We start from the raw sequence: 20,337 nt of genomic DNA, 5'->3' as shown, positions 1-20,337 counted from the left end.
AACCTTCCAAAATCAAAAAGATATTTTATTCAAAATCCCCTAAGATCACACATTTTAGTTGACCACCCACCTCAAATCCTGCTTAAAGTCACTACTTCATCCCCTCATTATGCATTTCCTACTCTAAAAGTAGGATGCTATTCTTTGGTCCTGGATACATGATACCTTTTCCTTTAGTGATATGGAAAAGTACACCATTAGTATGTGTTTATTCCTTCTTACACAACATCCACTCCTATGGTTAAGGGTCCCAAACTTTTGGGTAATACGCATAACAAGCAGAGGCAGAAGTATTAAATGAGCTGGAAATAGAAGAGGCCTTAAGCTGAGCTACAAGAGGAACAGATGGGAAAACCACGAGTGTCAGCTTCCCTCCATCTCACACTCAGAGCCCTGTATTGGGTCACTGGTTCCTGTGTGCCGGAAGACTCAGCTGGGCTGATTAACGAGATTAAAATTTTCATCTTTCTACTCTTACAGACAGTATTGACTCTACTGCAGGGATACAACATGAATTAGACCATGAAAACTGCAGACTACTGACAAACACATTAAGGTAAATGAACACGAATTTCTTTGAATCTCCTCCTGTATGTGAGTCACCACAGTTAATTATCCAAATCAAAGGTACGAGGAGTAAGCAGCAAAAATACTGACTCAGATTAGGTCATGCACAAGATCTGCCTGTGCCACAGGAGAAAAACTTGATTTCCATTAGTGGTGTCGTGGCATGACCAGAATACAGAGGATTCAGCAGCAATGCTGGCACAGGGAAAGTCCCCCACCAGCCCTGCTCAGCCCTTCAGGTGCCCTGGCGTAACTTGGCGTGCTCCAGATCCGGGCAGAAGGCAGGAGCTGGTCCTTACAGGTGAGCAGCAGACATCTCAAGAGACACCTCGCCGCTGGGCCAGAGCCGGGGCGGGGAGGTGTCTGTGCCGCGCAAGGAGCCACACTGGCTGGGAGCTCTCTACAACCGCGCCCGCACCTCCCGCCGCCGCCCACCGCCGGCAGCCGCAGCGGCTCTCACGGACGAGCCGCCCGGGCCTGCGGAGCCGCTCACCTCCTACCAGCTTGGGCACCTTCGCGATGCGGCCCGTGATGTCTGCCGTGAGCACGGCGAAGTCCTGCTCGTAGCTCTCGAACTCGGAGGACATCGCGGCGATGGCGCTGCCGCCGCTCCGCGCCGCTTCCGCGTTCTGCCACCCCAAAACGCGTCCCCCGCCCCGCTCCCGGGCGCCTCGCCACACGTTCCGGCGAAACTGCGGCGATTTAACCGGCGCTGCCCAAGCCCTGGGCGGCCTCAGCGCGCGGGATCGGAGAGGAGAGGCGGCAGCGGCGATGGGTCACTCCCGCCGCGCAGCCCCTCACGCCCCGCCTCGTAACCTGCTTGGGGAGAGGATCGCGGCGGCGGCGCTACAGGCGGGCCGCTGTTTCCCGGGGAGCCCGTATTGCGGGAGGACGGCGGGCGGGCGGCGGCAGCGCGGCCCCGCTCCCGCCCCGCTCCTCCCCTTCCCTTCCCATTCCCTCCCCCTCCATCCCCTCCCTTCCCGCTCCCTTCCCTCTTCCCTTCCCGCCCTCTCCCTCGGCAGCGGGCGGGAGCCATGCCCGGCGGCGGCGGGACGGCGGCGGGGCGGCGGTAGCGGCGATGGCGGGGCCGGGCGCGCTGCGGCGGGCGCGGCGCCTGTGCCACTGGGGCCCGGCGGTGGCGCTGGCCGTGGTGGCCGTGTGCTCCGCCACCGCCATGGCCGACGCCGCGCTCTGGTACTGGCCCCTGGACACGGCCGGGGGAAGCGTCAACTTCGTGATGCTGCTCAACTGGACCGTCATGATCCTCTACAACTACTTCAGCGCCATGTTCGTGGGCCCCGGGTACGTCCCGCTGGGGTGGACGCCGGTAAGCGCTGCCTTGCGACCGCCGCGTCCCGGGGCCTCGCGGGGACCGGCGGGCAGCCCTGCGGCCGGGCCGGCTGCCCCCGCGGCCAGGACAGGAGAAATCGCCTCTCTTTCCATGCCGCTGCTTCTCCTCTGTCCCCCAAGAGCGCTACACGCTGTCAGGCCACTCCTTCCTTCTTATCTGGTTCCGAAATCTTTGCTTTGTCTCTCCCCGGTTTGCTCCTGCCGCTTCCAGAGCTTCCAGAACAGCCGTGCTTGCTCCTGATACCGAAATCGGACAGATAGAAACTTTCTGGCACAGTTTTGATATTACAAAGCAGTACGCTGGACACTTCAAATATCCTTCCTCTAATGGAGTGTGCTGAGCGTTGGGTAAACAGTTTTTATTAGCCAGCTGATTACACATTTACTAGCTATCCCACCTTACTTAATGTATATGTGATGCATATGTAGTGCTTTACTTGACGTTGTCACATTCCTTATGGGAAGTCCATATGTGGCCTTTCAGGGTCTCCTTTGGTGGTCTCCAGTGGCCAGTGGTGCAGTATTTCAGGTGGCCGTTCCTTGGCCCCAGCTCCAGTGAGCACAGCACTGTTGGTTTCCGTGACTGCTGCTTTGTCAGCCTTGCAGAGCTGAGCCGGCTTCCTGCTTGCCTGAGGGAAGCCTTGATCTGCTTCTCCAAGGCTCTGTTCTGTTCTGCTGCCCTTCTCCATCCCCTCCCTGTGCTGTCGGGGCTCTGGTAATGCTGCTTGGCTGGCAGCAGTTGCTGTGTTTTATTAGGGGCTCCTCAAAGCAAAGCAGCAGGAAACATGCACTGATAGCTGGGAATGAGAACCTCAAGGTTATCTGCATGCTCCTGCAGACACCTGTTTTGGAGATTTTGCTGCTAGCAGTAACAGAAGTAATTCATTTAGAAAATGTCTTTTTTATTTGATGCAAGCCAGAAAACTATATGGTTACCTTCTGCTTAACACAGTGCAAGATAGAAATTTGCATTTCCTGTGCTTCAGTAACCTCTTGGAAGAGTTGTAGTCAAGAATGATACAGGTTCAGTATCTCAAGGCAGCTGCCCAGAGTTTAGTGCTGGTCACCTTTCTAATTGTGGAATATTACTCAGGACAGAGCAGGAGAGGATCCTGGTAATCATCTTAGGAGGACAACTGGGTACTCCACTTCCTGAGGGCAAGATTTTGGCCACTACTTGCTGTCTGCAAGTGTCTCTCATGGTGTGTGTGTGTATAAAAGAGATTGTGAGTGAGTTGCACATTAGTGTTTACCAGCTTGGTGTGGTTTATGGTATAAAATGGAGAGAAAATGTGCTCAGGATTTTTTTTATTAGAATGCTAACATGCTGACTTTTACTCTCAGAATTTCACTATGAAATCCTGCTTGTACAGTTACTCTTCCTGACAGAACTGTTTATTTCTTTTAGCAGCCAGCACTTTCAACAGTGGGAGATGGCTGTTTTGATAGCCAAGAGATTTGCTAGGAATTATTTAATTTTGTTTTTTCCTCTTCTTGACGCCTACTATTAAATAGGGTTGGACTATGAAACACACCCTGTCTGAAGAAACCAAAGGTTCTTAAGTTAGGAAAATGCCAAGATAAACATTGCAGAGTTGTGTATACATCTAACACTGCTGTTCTTCTGTTTAAAGGAAAAATCTCAGGATTGCATGTATCTCCAATACTGTAAGGTGTGTCAGTCTTACAAGGCACCTCGTTCACACCACTGTCGGAAGTGTAACAGGTACTGTTCCTCTTCACAGCTGTTTAAAGTCCATATTAGAGCAGCTTCAAACCTAATGATGGGCTATTAACATAATTTGTGCTTCCAGCACTTGCATAATCGTTTTTTAAAAAGCTTCCATATGAGCACTATAGCCCTTTCAAGTATTTCCACTTTCTAATTGTATGATATCTATACAGTTTTGCTGTGTTCTAGTTCATAAAAATGATTGTCTTTAACATTTTCTTTGTAGTTTGAAATCAGTTTCTCCTAAGAACTTCTTGATGGTACTAACAAAACAATGCAGTCTTGCTTCAGAGATGTGAGTCTGTGTAAATACCTAAAAAACTAAAATTCTTTTTAAATTCTGAGTCCAAACATTGACCTGCTTAGAGAGTAGAAATATCTGTTCTGTCATCTTTCCAAATGGGAATTCAATGTCGATTTGTGTGGAAATTTTGGACTGCTTTTTTTTGAGTCTTCACCAAAGCAGGTTTTTGAGGGGAGTTAGCATGTTAAGTGAGGTAAATCTTTTAGGTCAACTTAAGAAGTTTGCATCTTGTTATCTTCCGACACACTCATCCTGATACAAAGGATACTTTATTACAAATAGCTGTCAGTAGAATTTAGTGCATCTTGAAAAAAATCAAGGCACTTCAGCTGTCTGCAGTCCAGGCAAGTTGTCCTCTGAAGGACTCCTAAGACAATGTGGTGAAAGGATATTGCAACATATGTGTTCATTTGTTATTTCTATAAACCCAAGATGGGCAGTCAGTGTTTTTTTAGGAAACTGAAGCTCCAGAGCAGTGCTGTAACTTGGCTACATCATCCCCAGATTTAAAATTAATGACTTTTTTCTTGAGTAAGTCTTTACACCAAGGACTGATCACTTAGGTGGTCACAGAGTCTTTTACACCTGTCAAGGTAATTTGGAATGTGAACAAATCTTTATTCAGGTTTTTTTTTTAATCTGTAAGCTACACCAAAATAACAGGCTTTATATTGAATACAAGAGTGTCTCTAGGGTGTTTAGACTTGTTAAATGTATTTTGAAAAGGATTTTCAATGGTGTAAGGTAAATACATAGCAATTGAGAAAGCTTTCAGAGGGTTAACCACTGAAAAGAAAGAGTTACTATCACACTTCTGTCTGTATATCTTTCTTTAATTTCTACAAGGGAATTTGATATTTCCTTTATATTCCTGGTATTCTGATTTTTAAAAACTGGCATTAACAGTAGTGTTTAATTATTGTGATCATAGTTCTTACAAGTTCCATTCTATGACTCTGTTTCCAGGCTCTGTTCTGTGGTGTTTATTAGCAACTAGTTAGTTTGAGTAAAGGGGAGCACAGATAACTGGGGAAGGTAGGGCCTTGAAGCACTTTTTATTTGCTTTTTTAAATTCTGCAACATGGAAATATAATTCTGAATAGCAACTAAAAAGAAACTACTGTGTTGATCTGTCAGAAATTGGTGGGTCCTTTGAGTTTTTTGAGAAACATCATAAATATCCTTTATATTAATCAATATTTGTTATTCACAGATGTGTGATGAAGATGGATCACCACTGTCCTTGGATCAACAACTGTTGTGGATACCAGAACCATGCATCTTTCACTCTGTTTCTCCTCTTAGCCCCACTGGGATGCATTCACGCTTCTTTCATATTTATTATGACAATGTACACTCAGCTTTACAACAGAGTAAGAAAACATAACTGAATGCTTAAAGTATTATCTAAGTCATAATTTATCTCTGGAAGTACAAGAGAATTTGATTTTCTGAGAAGAAGCATGTAGAATTCCTTGTTCTTCTTTCCAGATGCACTCCTAGTTTTGCTGTGTACCCATAAGATGTGTGTATGGGAATGGAGGAGGATTAAGAGAAAGTTGTTTATATTTTCATTCTTTTTTTCCCTGTTGCTTCTCATAATCACAGGTAGTTTTCTATTGCTTTACATTGACTGAAGATAGTTTCTGAGTAGCACTTTATGTAGAGAGAGAGACAGGCTGTGTTTTGGCTGGCACAGAAAACAGCTGCTATTTATTTACAACACACAAGTTAGATCTTGTTTTCTTTTACTGGACACTTTTTAAAAATTGTTTCTATTTCTTAAAGGAAAAAAACTACATTATTTTTGGGAATTAAGATAATTATGTCAGCTGTGGTTTTTTTTAACTGGAAAGCTTCAACAGTGAGTAAAGCTTGTTCTGGAATACACCCCTTATCTCAGATCCATGGTTAAGATTATAAGCTTGGATTTCAGCCTTTGTGGTTGCAGTGAAGAGCTTGATAACATTACCTGAGTGTAACAGATGAAGCTGTATTTGTGGTAGCTGAGTTGTGTTTGCAGAGTGGTCATGCTGAGAATTGCTGTCTGCAAAGTTTTCAGAGGAAGCCTGCAGCATTTCCACGGAAAACAGGGACATTGTCCATTTGCCACTGATGAATGAGGGTTTTTTAACATATCAGAGTCCAGATTTTTTTGCTGATTTTTGGGCCTGTGGAGCTTTCAAGATGGTGATTGTGATTGTGATTCATTTTCCTAAAGATAAGTCTTTTGAGTAATTTTTTGTTACTCTGCTTCATCTCTGTCATATGTTGGACACTTGCGTTCAGAGCCAGATTTTGTAGGGATAACTTGCTTTGTTTCAGCAGTTGGAAAGTTTTAGAGCTGAATGGAATTTTCCTCTTTGCAGATATCTTTTGGGTGGAGTTCTGTGAAGATTGACATGAGTGCAGCCAAAAGAGACCCTCGTCCCATTATTCCCTTTGGACTGTCTGCATTTGCTGCATCTTTATTTGCCTTAGGACTGGCATTAGGAACAACTATTGCTGTTGGTATGCTGTTTATTATCCAGGTGAGTCTGTGGCTCTCTTACAAAGAAGTTAAAAGCTGTAAGTTTTGTGTGCTTGTGGAGCAGAAACAGAATTCAGGATTGAGATAAGAACAGTTGCTTGGAGCTTATGTTGTTGTATAACTTTTTCAGGGATTTGTGTAGCTTTGTCCTATTTTTTCTGTTACCACAGTTTTTGGGTTTTTTCATTATTTTTCATGGGAGGACTTGGATGTGAAAATCTAATGAACTAGAGAAAATGTGAGATGGATTTTATAAACTCCCAGAAAAAGGCAAAATACTTGCCCTGTCTCTGCAAGTAGGTGTAAATATGCCTGATATGTTTCTTAAAATGTTGGATATCTTTGGAAGGAAACAAAAAGACTCATTTTAAGCATAAAGTGCAATACTGTGTGATACTGTCTTAAGTGTATAATTCTAGGTTGTGTATCTTGGCTGAAGGTTAGCTTCTAGCAAATGTTTCAGTTAAGTCTATAAAAGTGGTTTTGTTCTTTAAAACAAGTTTAATTTGTTAAATGAAACTTTCTTTGAATAGCTGATGTATTTCTGAAGAAAATAAATCCTAATTTCAGCTAACACTTTTATTTCAGATGAAAGTAATTTTGACAAATAAAACTTCAATCGAATCCTGGATTGAAGAAAAGGTATGCATTTAATACAGTATTCTTGAATTGTTACAAGGTCTATTTTTCATATTTATAAATTTGTTTCATCTCTGGGTTAAAACCAGAGATGTTAATTCACCACTGATCTATACCTACAACAAGCTTTTCCCTTACCATCTCTGAAATTCACTGAAAGAAATGAGAAATCATGTAAATGCATGGATTTTTCTTTTGTTTTGTAGGAGTTTGTTGAACAGAGAATAATATTTGCTTTGAAAAGACTTTGCTTATCTTTGCTTGAAATATGTGGGTGTTTTCATCTGAAACTTGAGCTTAGTCATTACATCTGCCTGTAGCTTCAATTGTCCACCTCGCTGACCCATTCAAAGTGGCATCTTTTGACTCATGATTTTATCCATTTCTTACTTTGGATTGTAAGGGAAGGTTTTCCTTGATTTTAAAGACGTACTAGAAAATACCTAGTCTTCTGTACTGTAATTTCCTTATCTTTATAGAGATAAAGATATCACAAGATTTTTCAGGAGAAAACAGAAACAACAGAAGCTAAGTTTAGAGGAAGCAAAACTGACTCAGTATTTAGAAATAAGTTTGGTTCTACCTGGTTAGTTTTTGTGTAAGTCCACAAACATTTCATTAATGTCTTGTCTTTCTTTTATGTTGTGTACCAAATTAGCATGAGCATCTTGACTATGTATAAGTACTTAAAGTATTGTAATGTCAACTCTTTGCATGGGATGTGACTGGATCCAAGTCCTGTTAGACCTTTGAATAATGGGATAATGGAACATAAGTGAAAGAAATCCCTGTTATCACTATATTGTAGAACTTGGAATAATGTGTTAAAATTTTTACTGTAAAACACAGGCTGCTAATATGTCCCTTTTGAAAGCTGAGCATGGACTGTAATACATAAATATTTAATAAAATGGCATTATTGCAACAAAGAGAACACAGTTCTGTGGCTGCTCCACTAGATGTCATCAGAACTGTGGAAATGTAAAGCTCGTGACTATGGAATGTGGGCAATTCAGATCATGCCTGTGTGTGCATTCTTACAGGAGGAATTGGCACTACCAATGTTGAGTCATGTTCGTGATCATTAGTCAAAGGATTCTGAGCTGTGGAAGCTCTTGTATATAACTGAGAAATAGTCGGGCATTGGTGCCTAAAATAAAGCAGTAAATAAGAGCCGAGCATGGAATGAATTACCAATGTAGTCAGTGGATTGTTGTTGAAGGGTAAATGGGGAGTTAGAGAGATGGGGACACCCAAACCAGACATCCTTCTGAATGCCATGATTGGTTGAAGTAGTTTTTAAAGCCTGGGTTGATATAGCAGGAGTTCACTGCTCTTGCCTGAAAATATTTGTCTTTAGGTTCCATGGACCCATACAGGGCTTATGAACTGGCCTTCTTAATATTTGCTGCTTGACTGCAGTGTGCAGGGTGTCTTTATGTACAGCAATTCTTAATTATTTTCTAGGCCAAAGACAGAATCCAGTACTACCAAACGGGTGAGACCTTTATCTTCCCCTATGATATGGGAAGTAAATGGAAGAACTTCAGGCAAGTATTTACATGGTCTGGGATTCCTGAAGGAGATGGCCTGGACTGGCCAGTTAGAGACGGATGTCACCAATACAGTTTGACGGTAACTGCTCTTCAATGGTATCTCCAGCTGATTCTGCCCCCTATCCAATTGTCTGCTTTCCTTTTTAATAACTGAAATAGACAGGCTTGAAATGCATATACAGGAGTTCTGTTAAATGTTCTCCCATTTTTGATGCACTAAAAAGTTATGCCTTTGTGAGTGCTTCAAGATACTAGTGGTACTTCCTTTGTTTGTTGAGTGATTTCAATACCTGGCTTCATTTTGTGTTGAATGCTGCCTAAATTTCTATTTATTATCATTTATAGATAGAGCAGCTGAAACAGAAAGCAGACAAGCGAGTAAGAAGTGTAAGTATTTGTTGAAGTTTGGTCTAAAATTATTTTGAAACAATTGAAATAGCAGTATAAATAAATGTAATTAAGCAACACAAACAATGTATAGCAATCTGCTTAGTTAATCTTGGCACTTAGCCCTTGCTTCTTAGTTTCCAGATGGAAAGAAACATGATAATAAAGAGAATTGTGCTTCATTGTTAAGCAGTAATTTAGAATTTAGAGTCCCTTTACCAGCCATGGTCATTATGTTTAAATCTGTGGTATGCTTGAATTATTTTTTTTAGTGTGAAACTCATCAGTAAGGCCATAACACCTTCAAAAAACAAATTGCTGTGTCCTGTTCCAATCTGTAGGTGCGGTATCGAGCCATAGAAGATTACAGTGGTGTCTGCTGCCCTGTGACTAAAGGTGTTAAAACATTCTTCACAACACCGTGCACTGAAGAACCTAGAATTGCACTGAATAAAGGGGATCTGATTTTAGCCACCAGAGGCTTAAAGTTAGTGGCTCCACACCCTTTTATTTGGTTCAAAGAAGTATTGAGTTGAGTCCTGGCATCTAATTACCTATTATGCTTCCTTCCCCAGACACTGGATGTATGGTGAGAAGATTCTCATCTCAGCTGCTGATGGTATGGAGCAGTTAATTTTGCTTTTTCTGTTGAAAATTGCAAATCAATTTTATAGCTATTTAGAAATGTGGCCAATATTATATGTTCACTTCTCAAAATGTAGAGTGATAACGCTATTGGTACTAGCTTCTCTCCACTCTCCACAGTTTTTATTCCTTACATCTAACAGAATTCACAGTTTTGATAAGCACTAATTCACTCTGTCAGACTGACAGAACACTGAAAGTTGAGTGGGAAGGGGGACACTTCATATTCTAAGAAAAAGTTAGACTTTTAGACCATAAAGAGGTTAAGGATGATTCATTTTTTTTTGATATTTAAATGCTGGTCTGCCTTAAACACATCCAGGCTTCCTACCTACACACCTTATATAAGCATAGAGATTAATCTTTGTGTACCTTAAAATCTAGGAGACATCATGTCTTTGTTTGGAGTAATTTCTAAAGACTTTAATATGCATTTATAAAACTACCTGGGGGTGTTGAAGATAGTAAAGACTCCTGCTGATCTGAGAGGGTCAGCATCACAGCCACCTGCATCGTTGCTTTTACATTTTTCAGTTCAAACCTCTTGCTTTGGACCGAACTAAAATTTTATCTGCCAGAAGGTGTGTTGGATTCTGTTGTTTTCTTCCAATCAACTGTTAATTCATTGCATGTGCATTTCATATTTGCACAAGCTTCCCAGATGCTGAAGTAAATCTTTCATCCTTCTCAGCATTGGCAGAGACTCTGCTGAAATACTCATACAAGTAAAAGCAGTTACTGCATCTCAGGAAAGAGGAAGATTAACTGTAAAGGATTGAGAGGAAAACAGAGAAAAATGAGAATTATTAGAATAATAGAAAATGTGACTTAAAAGGAAAAGCCAAAAGAATTGGGATAGTTTACCTGGAGAGGAGTAGGAAATAGGAGACAGCTTGAGTATGAGCAAATAGTCATCACCTGTGTGAAAGTCTGTGGCAGACAAGTTTGTTATGTGGTTCCTGTGCCCTGCTGCATAGAAAAAGGAGCTGTACATCTGATTTATAGACAGAAAGATTCAGATAGGGTATGAAGACGAATTTTCTCACTGCAGAACTTTGGAGATAACTGTAAATATTTTAGGAAGCTGGAGAAAATCTGTGCATCCCCAGGCAATGATGTTAGATGTTCTGTCTTGTAGAAGAAAATAACTTACCTAAGTGCTTGATGTCTCTTCCAGTCCTGTTTTTTTCCTCAGTAGTGGGCCATGTTTTATTCTAAGTTAATGGAACTTTTCATGTCTTAAGGTGGAATAAGAGAACGAGGCTGGTTCCCTAGGAAGTGTGTGGAAAAATACCAGTATGACTCTGAAACGGATCAACCAGTGGATGGAGAGAAGAAAAGCAAATAGCCTTCTAATTTTTTTAAATATGAAATGGAATTTTTACTTCAGACCACAATTCTTTACTTGAAATTTTCTGTATATTACTTTAGACTTATGCAATGAATATGTTAGGATGAGGTTTTCTTTTCCTCACAGCTGAAAGGATTGTATATGCCTGTGCCATGGTTTGCATACTTTTTAAACAATAAATAATTGAAGAAGCCATTCAGTGGATTGCCTTCAAGATGCATCTTTTTCATCACAAATCAGGATTGTTTTTTTCTGTTTAAATTGCTTCTGAGCATTAAGATTTTAAGTTTTTTTTCCTCAGCCGCATCTGATTGTTGTGCGTGCTGCTTACTTTTGTATTTCTCTGAAGCTGCCCCTGAAAATAAACACCTGATTCAAATTCCAGATAAAATTTGTTACCTGTGACTTTTAGTGATGTGAATTGTCCACCTCAAATAAATGATACATTCATATTCACTTGTGGGTTCAATTGTTCTTGGACCTAGAAGACCTAGTTCATAGGCATGGGAGGGTGAACTGACTGGGAGGTAAACATTTAACCTTGTAAGTTGCTTTTCAAAGTTAAAAAGGCTTCAGTTGTTGCAATAGGAATATTTTGTGCTTTAAATGGCAAAAGTTATATCCAGCACTCTGTTCCCCCTGTACCTAAGAGATCTTGATTAATTTTAGAGTGAAAGGAAGCAGTATCCAAGAATTTTTGTTAATTTTGCTATTAATGATTAACAGCCTTAAAGCATTTTCATTTAGCATCTAGTATGGATTATTAGAAGGAAGACCTTAAATTGGAGTAATCTGTTCAGCTCAAGGCTTTTAAATGTCTCCAAAACACAGCAGGTGCATTTGTTCTCTCACAGTGCAGAGTTACATGTGAGCCAGGTTGAGAGGTTTTGAAAATCAGTTTATGTGGCCAAAGTGGCACACAAGAGACCAACATAAGAGAAATTTACACTTGAATTGCTATATATGTTTTATTGTTGAAGCAGTGCCATTCACCCTCCAAGCATATCTGTTCAGGCCAGCATCACTGTTTATTGTATCAAGAAAAGTACTTTCCAGGCACTGCAGCAGGTGGCATCACAGGATTCAGCCTTGAGTTTCTGCAGATCTTAGTTGCACTGGGATTACTCTCGCTAAGTAACTTGCTCATTTTTATCTCCAAAACCAGTTCTGGGATACATTTCTTCTTCCCTGCTTTTTTTTTTTCCTCCCCAGTCTCCCCTGGGGAAAAAAAGATTAGGCCACCACTGATTTCACATCACATTGCTTTAAGAAAAGGGTAGGAAAGATGAGCAGCATTGTTACTTGTAGTTTCAAAGATGCTTTCTGACAAGCACAGTGTGTGACTCAATGGTTACCCTAAGATGTCAAGGTCTTTGGACCAGACTAGAAAAATAATTGGGTCAGCTGTTTTTACTAGTCAAAGCTAAAGCTGCCTAACAGCAAGAGGGGGGGGTCTTTTGATAAATCTTGCTTTCATTTTGGGATAGCTAAGCAAGAGTATTAAAGAGGAAGAGGAAAAGCCACTAGCTGTCTGAACATGACAGGGAAGACAACTTTTGTCTGCAGACAAAGAGAATTGGCCTAGGAAAGCTACAGATACACCTTAGCACTGCCTTTGAACTGCTAGGGCTAACTACTGCAGGGATAGGGAGGAGCTCTCAGCAGACAGCACAGACTGATGGAAGATAAAAGAAAGTTTTCATCTTGCTTAAGTAATTTTATAAAGCATCAGCTTAATGCAAGAAAACCTCACATCTTATTTCATGTGGTAAATTCATTCTTTCACCTCAGCCTAAGCTGAAGACAAGGAAAAGAAAGTTGGGTAGAGGAGCAACTAGACTACAGGAGAAATCTGGACTACACTACATTATTGCCTCATGGCTGGAGCTGTGGCTGACCAGTGACAGTGTAGGGAACAAGTTCATATTCTGCAGCAGTTGTGTTCTAGCTGCAGCCATACAGAACCAGGCAGCTAACACTGTGGTTGCAGCAAGCCCACAAGTAATTCACACAGGCTTTAGTTTGATTGTGCAGTCTCAATTTATTGCATCCTATATCCTTAAGATTGACAGCTAAAGTTTTACACTTACTAGGCTCAAATTCGTAAGTGTAAAGGCTTTAACACTGCCTTTTCATTTTAAAATGTGCAAAAACTGATCCAGAGCCTCCTAAAGAATGAACATTTGCTGTAGACAAATGTATTTTGCAAACAATTACTCATTTTCATTATAAACAACTTGAACCATGTGGTCCAGGACTAGGAACAGGAAATTCACTTCTGTGTTTGCTAAACACATCAGCATGAATTCCTACTGTGTTCAGTCTGATTGCAGATCAATCCACAACAGGTCACAGAGGAGTTCGTAGTTTCAGCAGGAAAACATGATTTGCTTTTGACAGTGAGAAATGCATACAGCTGTCTTTTAAAGGCTGAGGTTCTTGCATGTTATGCATTCCACAGTCCAAGAAAGATCAAAGTTCTGGCTTAGCCTAGACAATTGATGCTCAGTCCCACAGGATGTTAACACTGCAAGTTGTTGGTTATACTACAGCTGTCTTCATCCACAAGTCATTTTTCTCAGGTACTAGAAACAAATAAATTTAAGTTCCTGCTCCACTCCATTCAAGCCTGTCTTCACCATAGGCCATGTAGTGTCACAGATTTAACTATTCCATGCAGTTTAAATTAAACTGGCCATTTATTCCTAAGATGAATAGAGAGCCTCAATCTCCTTCTGGAAGAATTTAACAAGGTCTCCTCGCTTTGCCTTCATTGTTGGTGTCAAGAGTCCATTTTCTACAGAAAACAACTCTGTGTGGATGTACAGGTCTTTAACCTATTAAAAGAAAACAATTTAGTGCACGACACATCATTAGAAGGCAAACAACAGTTCTCAGATTCCTTGGGCAAGAATTCAGTCTCAGGAGATGCAGTAACTAAATTCTTTTTTTGACTGACACAACAAGAAGGTGGAATTCCAGAACAGCCCCTAGAGCCTGTTGTGAACCTCCACTCCATTAGCAACTGCTATGGTTGCCCTTCCCAGCCCCTTGTCTCCTGATCCAGGGACAGACAGCCAATGTTTCACTGACTGCTTCAATCAGGTGTCTGGGGCAGCTGCCTCAGGGCCCCTCCTGGAACAGGCAGTAGCAGGAATGAAGACTTCCCAAGCACTCTGTTAGCAATACAGGTACTAGTGACAAGCAGGATTTGAAAGTACTCACTTGTTCAAAGGATTTAAGGCCAGCCTCTCTCCCCAGTCTGATCATATCATCTAAAATAGCTTTCTTCACTGCCTAAAAGAAACACAGCAGAAGCAGAGTGGGTAAATCTGTCATTCTGTAATTGCAGCTCAAAACCATAACAATTTGCACAGTCAGGGACAACTGAGAATGGCAAGAATACATATTTCAACATTCAAGATTTCTCATATTAAGGCCACTACAAAGTCATGTCTACCTCCTCACTGGAAAAGAAGCAGCAATAGCCCTTGGAACAAGAGACTCAGTTCCAGTTTTTGGTGTAAGGCTGCTTGCATGACTCATCCAGCATTTAAACCAGTTCAAATTAGTGAAAATAGGTGGATAGAACAAAGTCAGCAATGTAGGATTTGACTTAGAATTAAATTCTCTCTCTAACCCACTGAACACAATTCCACTCACAGGGTTTTTGCAGAGCTCTTCAAAGGAACCTTTTACTCCCAGTTTTGCTGCAAATTCTGGAAGCATCTCAGCATCAGGAACCACTATACCTATTAGAAAAGACTGAAAACAAACAAAAAAATTAAATTAAAATAGGCTGAGACCAAGCTAAGGCATATTAAATGTCTTTGTGAGCTTGTTTATGGGCAGTGTTTCTATGAGAAGTCACATGTACATCTCCATGCATTTTCAGTTTCAAAGTAGCTGCTATGAAGATTTCCAAGTCACTGAGAGTTGTGACAGCAGTAATTGAAGTACTGATGCAGTTTGTTATGTGTGCTGAATGATCCAACTTTTGGCTAGTTTACAGATTGAAGACTGTCCTCTGCTGGCATAGGTAAGACCTCTGTGGCAAAGGAATGGAGAAACACTTCTGCTGTGCAAAAAGCCTGAGAGAATTGGGGTTGTTCAGCCTGAAGAAGACAAGGCTCCAGAAAGACTTTTTTGTGGCCTTTCAAAACTAAAAGCTTGCAAGAAAGATGGGGACACGTTTTTAGTAGGGCTTCTGGCAATAAGACAAGATGTCATGGTTTTAAACTATAAGATAGTAAATTTATATTAAATATAAGGAATTTTTTTAAGTGTGAAGGTGGTGAAACAATGGCAGAGGTTGCCCAGAGAGGTGGCAAATGCCCCATCCCTACAGACATTCAAGGTCAGGCTGAATGGGGTTCTGAACAATCTAATCTAGTTGAAGATGACCCTGCTTATTGCAGGGGGGACTATTCTATGAATCTAAACTGCACAGAAATGATCTGACATACTAATCCCACACAATTATGTAATTAGCCTTTACCCAGCTTGCAATAATGCCAGTTGTCACTTGGCAGGTCTATAGGTCTGACAACATCTTCCTGTAAAGACAGCTCTCTTAGGAGCAAATTTTGTTCAAGGACTCGTATACATGCATACATTTGTGCCTTGATCATCCAGAACTTGTGGAAGAAAATCTTGCAGGATACTCATCACTTACCCTCAGACTTTCCCCATGTACAAAGACCTGGGCTACAGGAGCACTTCTGATATAGACATTTTCTATCTTCTCTGGAGCAATGTATTCTCCTTGTGCAAGTTTAAATATATTCTTCTTCCTATCAATGATCTTCAGCGTTCCATTCTAGAAGTTAAAAGTGGAGGTCATTAGTTCCAAGTCACTGTCTTGCTTATTTAAAATAAGATAAACAGGCTTTTTTTAGTTGTATGAAAGGCACATCTGGAACTAGTCTAGAAACCATGTATTGGTTTTTGCTTTCTACAGAGAGAAGGGTTTGTGTAATTTCTCCAGTTAGCTCAGGACATGATTAGACAGCTCCTTTATTCTCCTCTGAAAGAAACCAAGACACCTTGTTATATCACTTCTACAGCAAAGAATAGTCTTAACTATGGGCCTAGCAGATGTTATTTGATATCCTGTAACCTAATTGGTCTTTGCAGCTTCTCCTGGAGTTACCTCGTGAATCTACTGTGTAGAGACTTTTATCCTAGAATTCCATCTTTAGAGAATACTGTGAAGTAACAGGAATTCATATGCAAAAGATGGTTTATGTTAAGCAGCTACTCACTGGCAACCACTTTCCTATATCTCCAGTGTGGAGCCAGCCATCTTTATCAATTGCTTCTGCTGTCTTCTCAGGGTCTTTCAGATAACCTTTGAACACATTTGGTCCTTTAATGCAGACCTATAGCAAGTAAAGAACACTGTTATTCAGCAAGTCTTCTGTTTCAGTATTTCTTGACATGCACAGGAGATGGTACCTACCTCGCCTTCATTGTTAGAAGAGAAGTAGCTCATTTCTTCCACATCATCTAGTTTTATGATATTACAAGCCAGAGGGGCTCCAACATGGCCTAAGAGAAAAAAAAAATCAACAAAAAAGACTGCAGTGATAGTAGATACTTACTGGGTTTGTTCACTGCTTTAACATGAGCCATTATTATTTAAAGGAGTCTGGCTCAAATGTTCAAGCAAGTGGTGCAATGCCATTTTCAGACAGTCAATGTAGGACAACTAGCAGGTAAGTCTTGATTCTTAGAGCACTATTGTTGTAATCTACCACCCAAGCCACAAACCACTCATGCCTCCTCAGGACCCCCTCTCATAGATCCTGGTATTCATTTGCATTTCATCCACATTATGCTCTGCAGTTACTGTGTTCACAAAGATGGTGACTTGAGTCTAAATTTAGAATATCCAGTACTGCTAAGATTGAAGCTAAATCTTCAAGGTTCTTCAGGAAAATAGTCAAGTATCATGTCTAATATTTTTGAGTAAAACATGTCATTTAGGAGACAAAGCTAGTTTCTTAGACCAAGCTAGTTTCTTAAGGCCATTTCAGAAGTCCCTATCCAGTTTGCTCAGCTCTCTCTATTCCTTTCCTATATTCTGGGACAAAGTCTAAACTGACCTATGAAAATTTACACCAGGGTTCCTCATCTGGTTGAGTCAAGAATTTTAGTACCTATTAAACAGACAGGTGACTGTGCTACCAAGAATCACTTTGAGTACCCATGATTTCATTTTCACTAAACTAAAAGCATTACAGCACCTAGGCTTGAGTGCCCCTTTATGTGGACAGCTCTGGGAGACTTCACAAGTCTCAGCTCCCATACCTGTTGTCCAGTCTCCAGGCATTGAGAAAGTGGATCCAGCTGAGCATTCAGTCTGGCCATAAGCTTCAAAGATCTGTGCAAGAAAGGATGAGTATTCCTTGAACATCAAGTCCTTGGTGTGAAAGGCCTCAGTTTTGAGTGTGCCCATGCTCAAGTTTTCTTAGGAAGGAAGCCAAAACAATCTTTGCCTTTAAGATGTCTTGATCTTATTGGTGTAATCAGATGTTAAAGTTCACCTATCCAGACTTTGCTTCAGTCACCTCATTTTCTGTTCTCAAATGTGCTACACTGGGAGCTCACTGACTGTCAGAATAAGCCACAAAACTCAGAGGCAGCTGCCTGACTATGAGCACTGCATGTTCCTATTTCTGCTACTCTATTCCTCTTCTCAGAGCCTACAGCTTAGTTTTTTGGTAGTGTAGTTAAAAGTGGGCCCTGCAGAATTTTTTTTCCTGTTACAGTTAACTCAGATGATGCAGCCTGTAAATGCCCAAGACTGACAGCATTTTCCACAGGAACAAGCTGAGCTGGACCCCGGCTATATCACTGGTCACTCATTTGTGCATAGGCAAACAGGGCTTACTTTAAAAGAAAATTCAGCTTACCTGACAGCCTAATGCAGCTCTAAGAAATGTCAGGACAGAGGGAGATATAGGGGCTGCACCTGTCACCATGATACGCACTCTTCCACCCATGTTTTCCTACAAGAAAAAAAGAAGCCATCAGATCCTCCAATATTACTTTGCTTAGCTCCCTTACACTTGGAATAACTTACCTGAATTTTTTTGAAGATTAGCTTGTCCCAAATGCTGTCATTTCGAATGATGCCCTGTTTTATTTCAGCCATCTTCATAAACACAGCAAAATTTAACAGGAATTGCTTTACTGGGGTGTTTGCATTGCTCTGGATCTGCAAGGAAAAGTACCAATGACTCTTGGGTTTAACTCATATCTGTACATCTCATTCTTGCCTTGTTAAGAGGCACCAAATCTTACTTCAATGTTCCAGGGCCTGTCTTCACCACTGCAGTATTTAGGAGGTGACCCAAAAAGCAATACTAATTCATGTTACTGCTGAAACACTACAGCCATAGCTTTGAGAAATAGGGATCCTGTTAGCTGTGCACTTGATTCATTTGCATTACAAAAGTAAACAAATCTTTTGTTTCTTAACAGCAGCAAACTTAGCCCAGTCATGACTGGATATGTTGTTCTTGTACTCCCAGAACTCTTTCCATCTCCTCAGAAAGGATTCTAAAAAATTCTTCTTGCTAAGAGGTAATTAACTTGTGGCAATGTTATGACATATTCAATATTATTTTGTATTTGTAAGCTTGTTTGGATAAATGAACACAAAGAAAACAGCTAAAATTGCTCACGTACCTTGTCATAGACTCTGTTGAGCAGTCTTGGTACAACTGGAAATATCGTTGGCTTCAAGGCTTTCATGTCATCTGTTAGCAGCTTGATATCTCCTTGGAAGAAGCCTACTTTTGCCCCACAGCTGTATATCACAGTCTAAAAATTGACCAGACTAACCTTAGTCAAGCAGAATTCCTCGCTTCACTAGCTATAATTATTAGTCTATAAAATTCAGCATGATTTCCAGTGCCCAGTTATTACAAAATAAGGAGAGTTATTGTGTGAATAGGCTTCAAGGACATACAGATTGCTAATGTCTTTTACTATAATTTGATTTATAAAAGCTCAGAGATATATAACTGTAAATACCTGTACAACTCTCTCAAACATGTGAGCCAGAGGAAGATAGGAAATGGCAACATCTGAACTTGTACACTCAATTGTGTTCTAGAGGGAAAGGAAGTAGAAATAAGTTAGCATTTTCTCTGCCTGCTTGAGTTACTTTTAAGTAAAAAATAAATAAAATTTGGATCAATTTGAGTACTTTGAGACAGACATTTCCAATGCCTGAAGCAACTCCGGCTCAGGCTCATCCATCAACTCTTCACGACTTGCAGCTGTCACTCAGCCACACTAATAAAAATTAGTTTAATGTTTTGTCAAGACTTGAAATAGATTGTTTAGTACTCTTGGTATTTAGGACTGACTCATTTTAGAATAACTTTTATGTAGAAGTTCTTGTTCAATTCAAACCATGTTTCTTGCAGTAGTATTGTCTCATTAAAAAAGGGGCACTTAGGAAAGCATCCATTTCTGGGAGTGAATGGTTTACAGAGAATACTCCCATTAAAGCTGATTTGATGACTGTGGGACATATCCTGGAGAGTAGCTTACCTCTGTGCATCTAAGGAAGGCAGCAGCATTTGAAACAACATTCTGATGTGTCAACATGGCTCCTTTAGGGTTACCTGTGGAGAGATTAAGTAAGGTGAGCTGTGGCTCTGCCTGCTTCTGCTGGCAGTTTCCCGTGTCGTGTTTGGCTCAGTTTGAACTATCTCTGTACTCGGCTCATCCCAGCAATAATTCTCATAAGAGATCACAAATATGCCTCATCTTGAGTGCTTTCAGCTATGGATCTTACATAAAGGAGATGAATACTGAAACATCAGAGCAATTTGGAGTAGCTTAGAGAATGCTGAAACAAGATTTTTGCTTTAGCCTCTGTGGATCAAAATACACAGTTGAACAACCAATCTCTTGAACATTAAGGCTGCATTTTTCATAGAGTAAGAAAATATGAATTTGGCTTTTCTTTCCCCCAGTTCTAAGAAGGTTTGTTGTATGCACTTGACTTGTAGTGACAGTATCCCAAGTAAAACTGCAAGAGCAGTTTGACATTGCTCTAATTTACTGGTTTACTTCCATATTCATAGGATTTCTGTACTTTTATGCAGGGAAGCTACATGGGGAGGCTCTTTCAGTGGGGAAGCATCACTATAAATTCTTACCAGTGGTTCCACTTGTAAAACACACAACAGAAAGATCTTCAGGCTTAGGAGGCTAGAGAGAAAAAGCCATATAAAGTCAGTGTGAGGATTATTA

At 40.8% G+C, this 20,337-nt stretch overlaps 3 protein-coding genes across 16 annotated transcripts in view; 1 reads left to right on the top strand and 2 right to left on the bottom strand.

Moving 5' to 3' along the window:
• The window catches only part of VTI1A (vesicle transport through interaction with t-SNAREs 1A), a 266,161-nt gene extending 264,960 nt beyond the window's left edge, over positions 1–1,201 (bottom strand). For all 11 annotated transcript variants that reach the window (XR_014956324.1, XM_085583713.1, XM_085583712.1 and 8 more), the window contains exon 1: positions 1,061–1,201. Coding sequence is in view for 7 of the 11 variants with exons in the window: in XM_085583717.1 (XP_085439843.1) it covers positions 1,061–1,154 (94 nt within the window). In the remaining 4 variants the exon portion in view is untranslated. The remainder of the gene's footprint in view (positions 1–1,060) is intronic.
• Positions 1,147–11,517, top strand: ZDHHC6 (zDHHC palmitoyltransferase 6). Of its 2 annotated transcripts, none has more exons than XM_085583711.1 (10): positions 1,147–1,869; positions 3,552–3,643; positions 5,167–5,326; positions 6,323–6,484; positions 7,072–7,125; positions 8,590–8,757; positions 9,024–9,065; positions 9,407–9,552; positions 9,641–9,684; positions 10,955–11,517. In XM_085583711.1, exons 1-10 carry the CDS (start codon positions 1,162–1,164, stop codon positions 11,056–11,058), a joined length of 1,680 nt encoding a protein of 559 aa, XP_085439837.1. In that variant the 5' UTR covers positions 1,147–1,161; the 3' UTR covers positions 11,059–11,517. The 2 variants fall into 2 exon arrangements, with proteins under 2 accessions (XP_085439837.1, XP_021381669.1); XM_021525994.3 differs by having other exon boundaries at positions 1,564–1,894.
• A 498-nt stretch (positions 11,518–12,015) lies between these two features.
• Positions 12,016–20,337, bottom strand: part of ACSL5 (acyl-CoA synthetase long chain family member 5) — a 31,480-nt gene continuing 23,158 nt past the window's right edge. For all 3 annotated transcript variants that reach the window (XM_085583696.1, XM_085583695.1, XM_021525996.3), the window contains exons 10-22: positions 20,244–20,295; positions 19,630–19,703; positions 19,105–19,182; positions 18,757–18,891; positions 18,149–18,283; positions 17,979–18,074; positions 17,374–17,446; positions 16,523–16,611; positions 16,326–16,442; positions 15,737–15,880; positions 14,725–14,826; positions 14,287–14,358; positions 12,016–13,898 (exon numbers count right to left, since the gene is read on the bottom strand). In XM_085583696.1, the coding sequence (XP_085439822.1) occupies positions 13,767–13,898; positions 14,287–14,358; positions 14,725–14,826; positions 15,737–15,880; positions 16,326–16,442; positions 16,523–16,611; positions 17,374–17,446; positions 17,979–18,074; positions 18,149–18,283; positions 18,757–18,891; positions 19,105–19,182; positions 19,630–19,703; positions 20,244–20,295 (1,299 nt within the window). In that variant the 3' untranslated portion in view covers positions 12,016–13,766. The remainder of the gene's footprint in view (positions 13,899–14,286; positions 14,359–14,724; positions 14,827–15,736; positions 15,881–16,325; positions 16,443–16,522; positions 16,612–17,373; positions 17,447–17,978; positions 18,075–18,148; positions 18,284–18,756; positions 18,892–19,104; positions 19,183–19,629; positions 19,704–20,243; positions 20,296–20,337) is intronic.

Source organism: Lonchura striata, chromosome 6 (assembly GCF_050655825.1).
Source record: "Lonchura striata isolate lonStrDom1 chromosome 6, ASM5065582v1, whole genome shotgun sequence".
NCBI lineage: Eukaryota > Metazoa > Chordata > Aves > Passeriformes > Estrildidae > Lonchura > Lonchura striata.
Note: the sequence above shows the minus strand (reverse complement) of the source record. Positions and strands in the feature narration are given on the sequence as shown.

What these genes read in the sequence shown, in the direction of transcription:
- ZDHHC6 (XM_085583711.1), top strand. Translation starts at nt 1,162, where the DNA reads ATGGCGCTGCCGCCGCTCCGCGCCGCTTCCGCGTTCTGCCACCCCAAA. An exon ending in GCCATGTTCGTGGGCCCCGG is followed by an intron (nt 1,870 to 3,551) that starts GTACGTCCCGCT and finishes TTCTGTTTAAAG; the next exon opens with GAAAAATCTCAGGATTGCAT. An exon ending in ACACTCAGCTTTACAACAGA is followed by an intron (nt 5,327 to 6,322) that starts GTAAGAAAACAT and finishes TCCTCTTTGCAG; the next exon opens with ATATCTTTTGGGTGGAGTTC.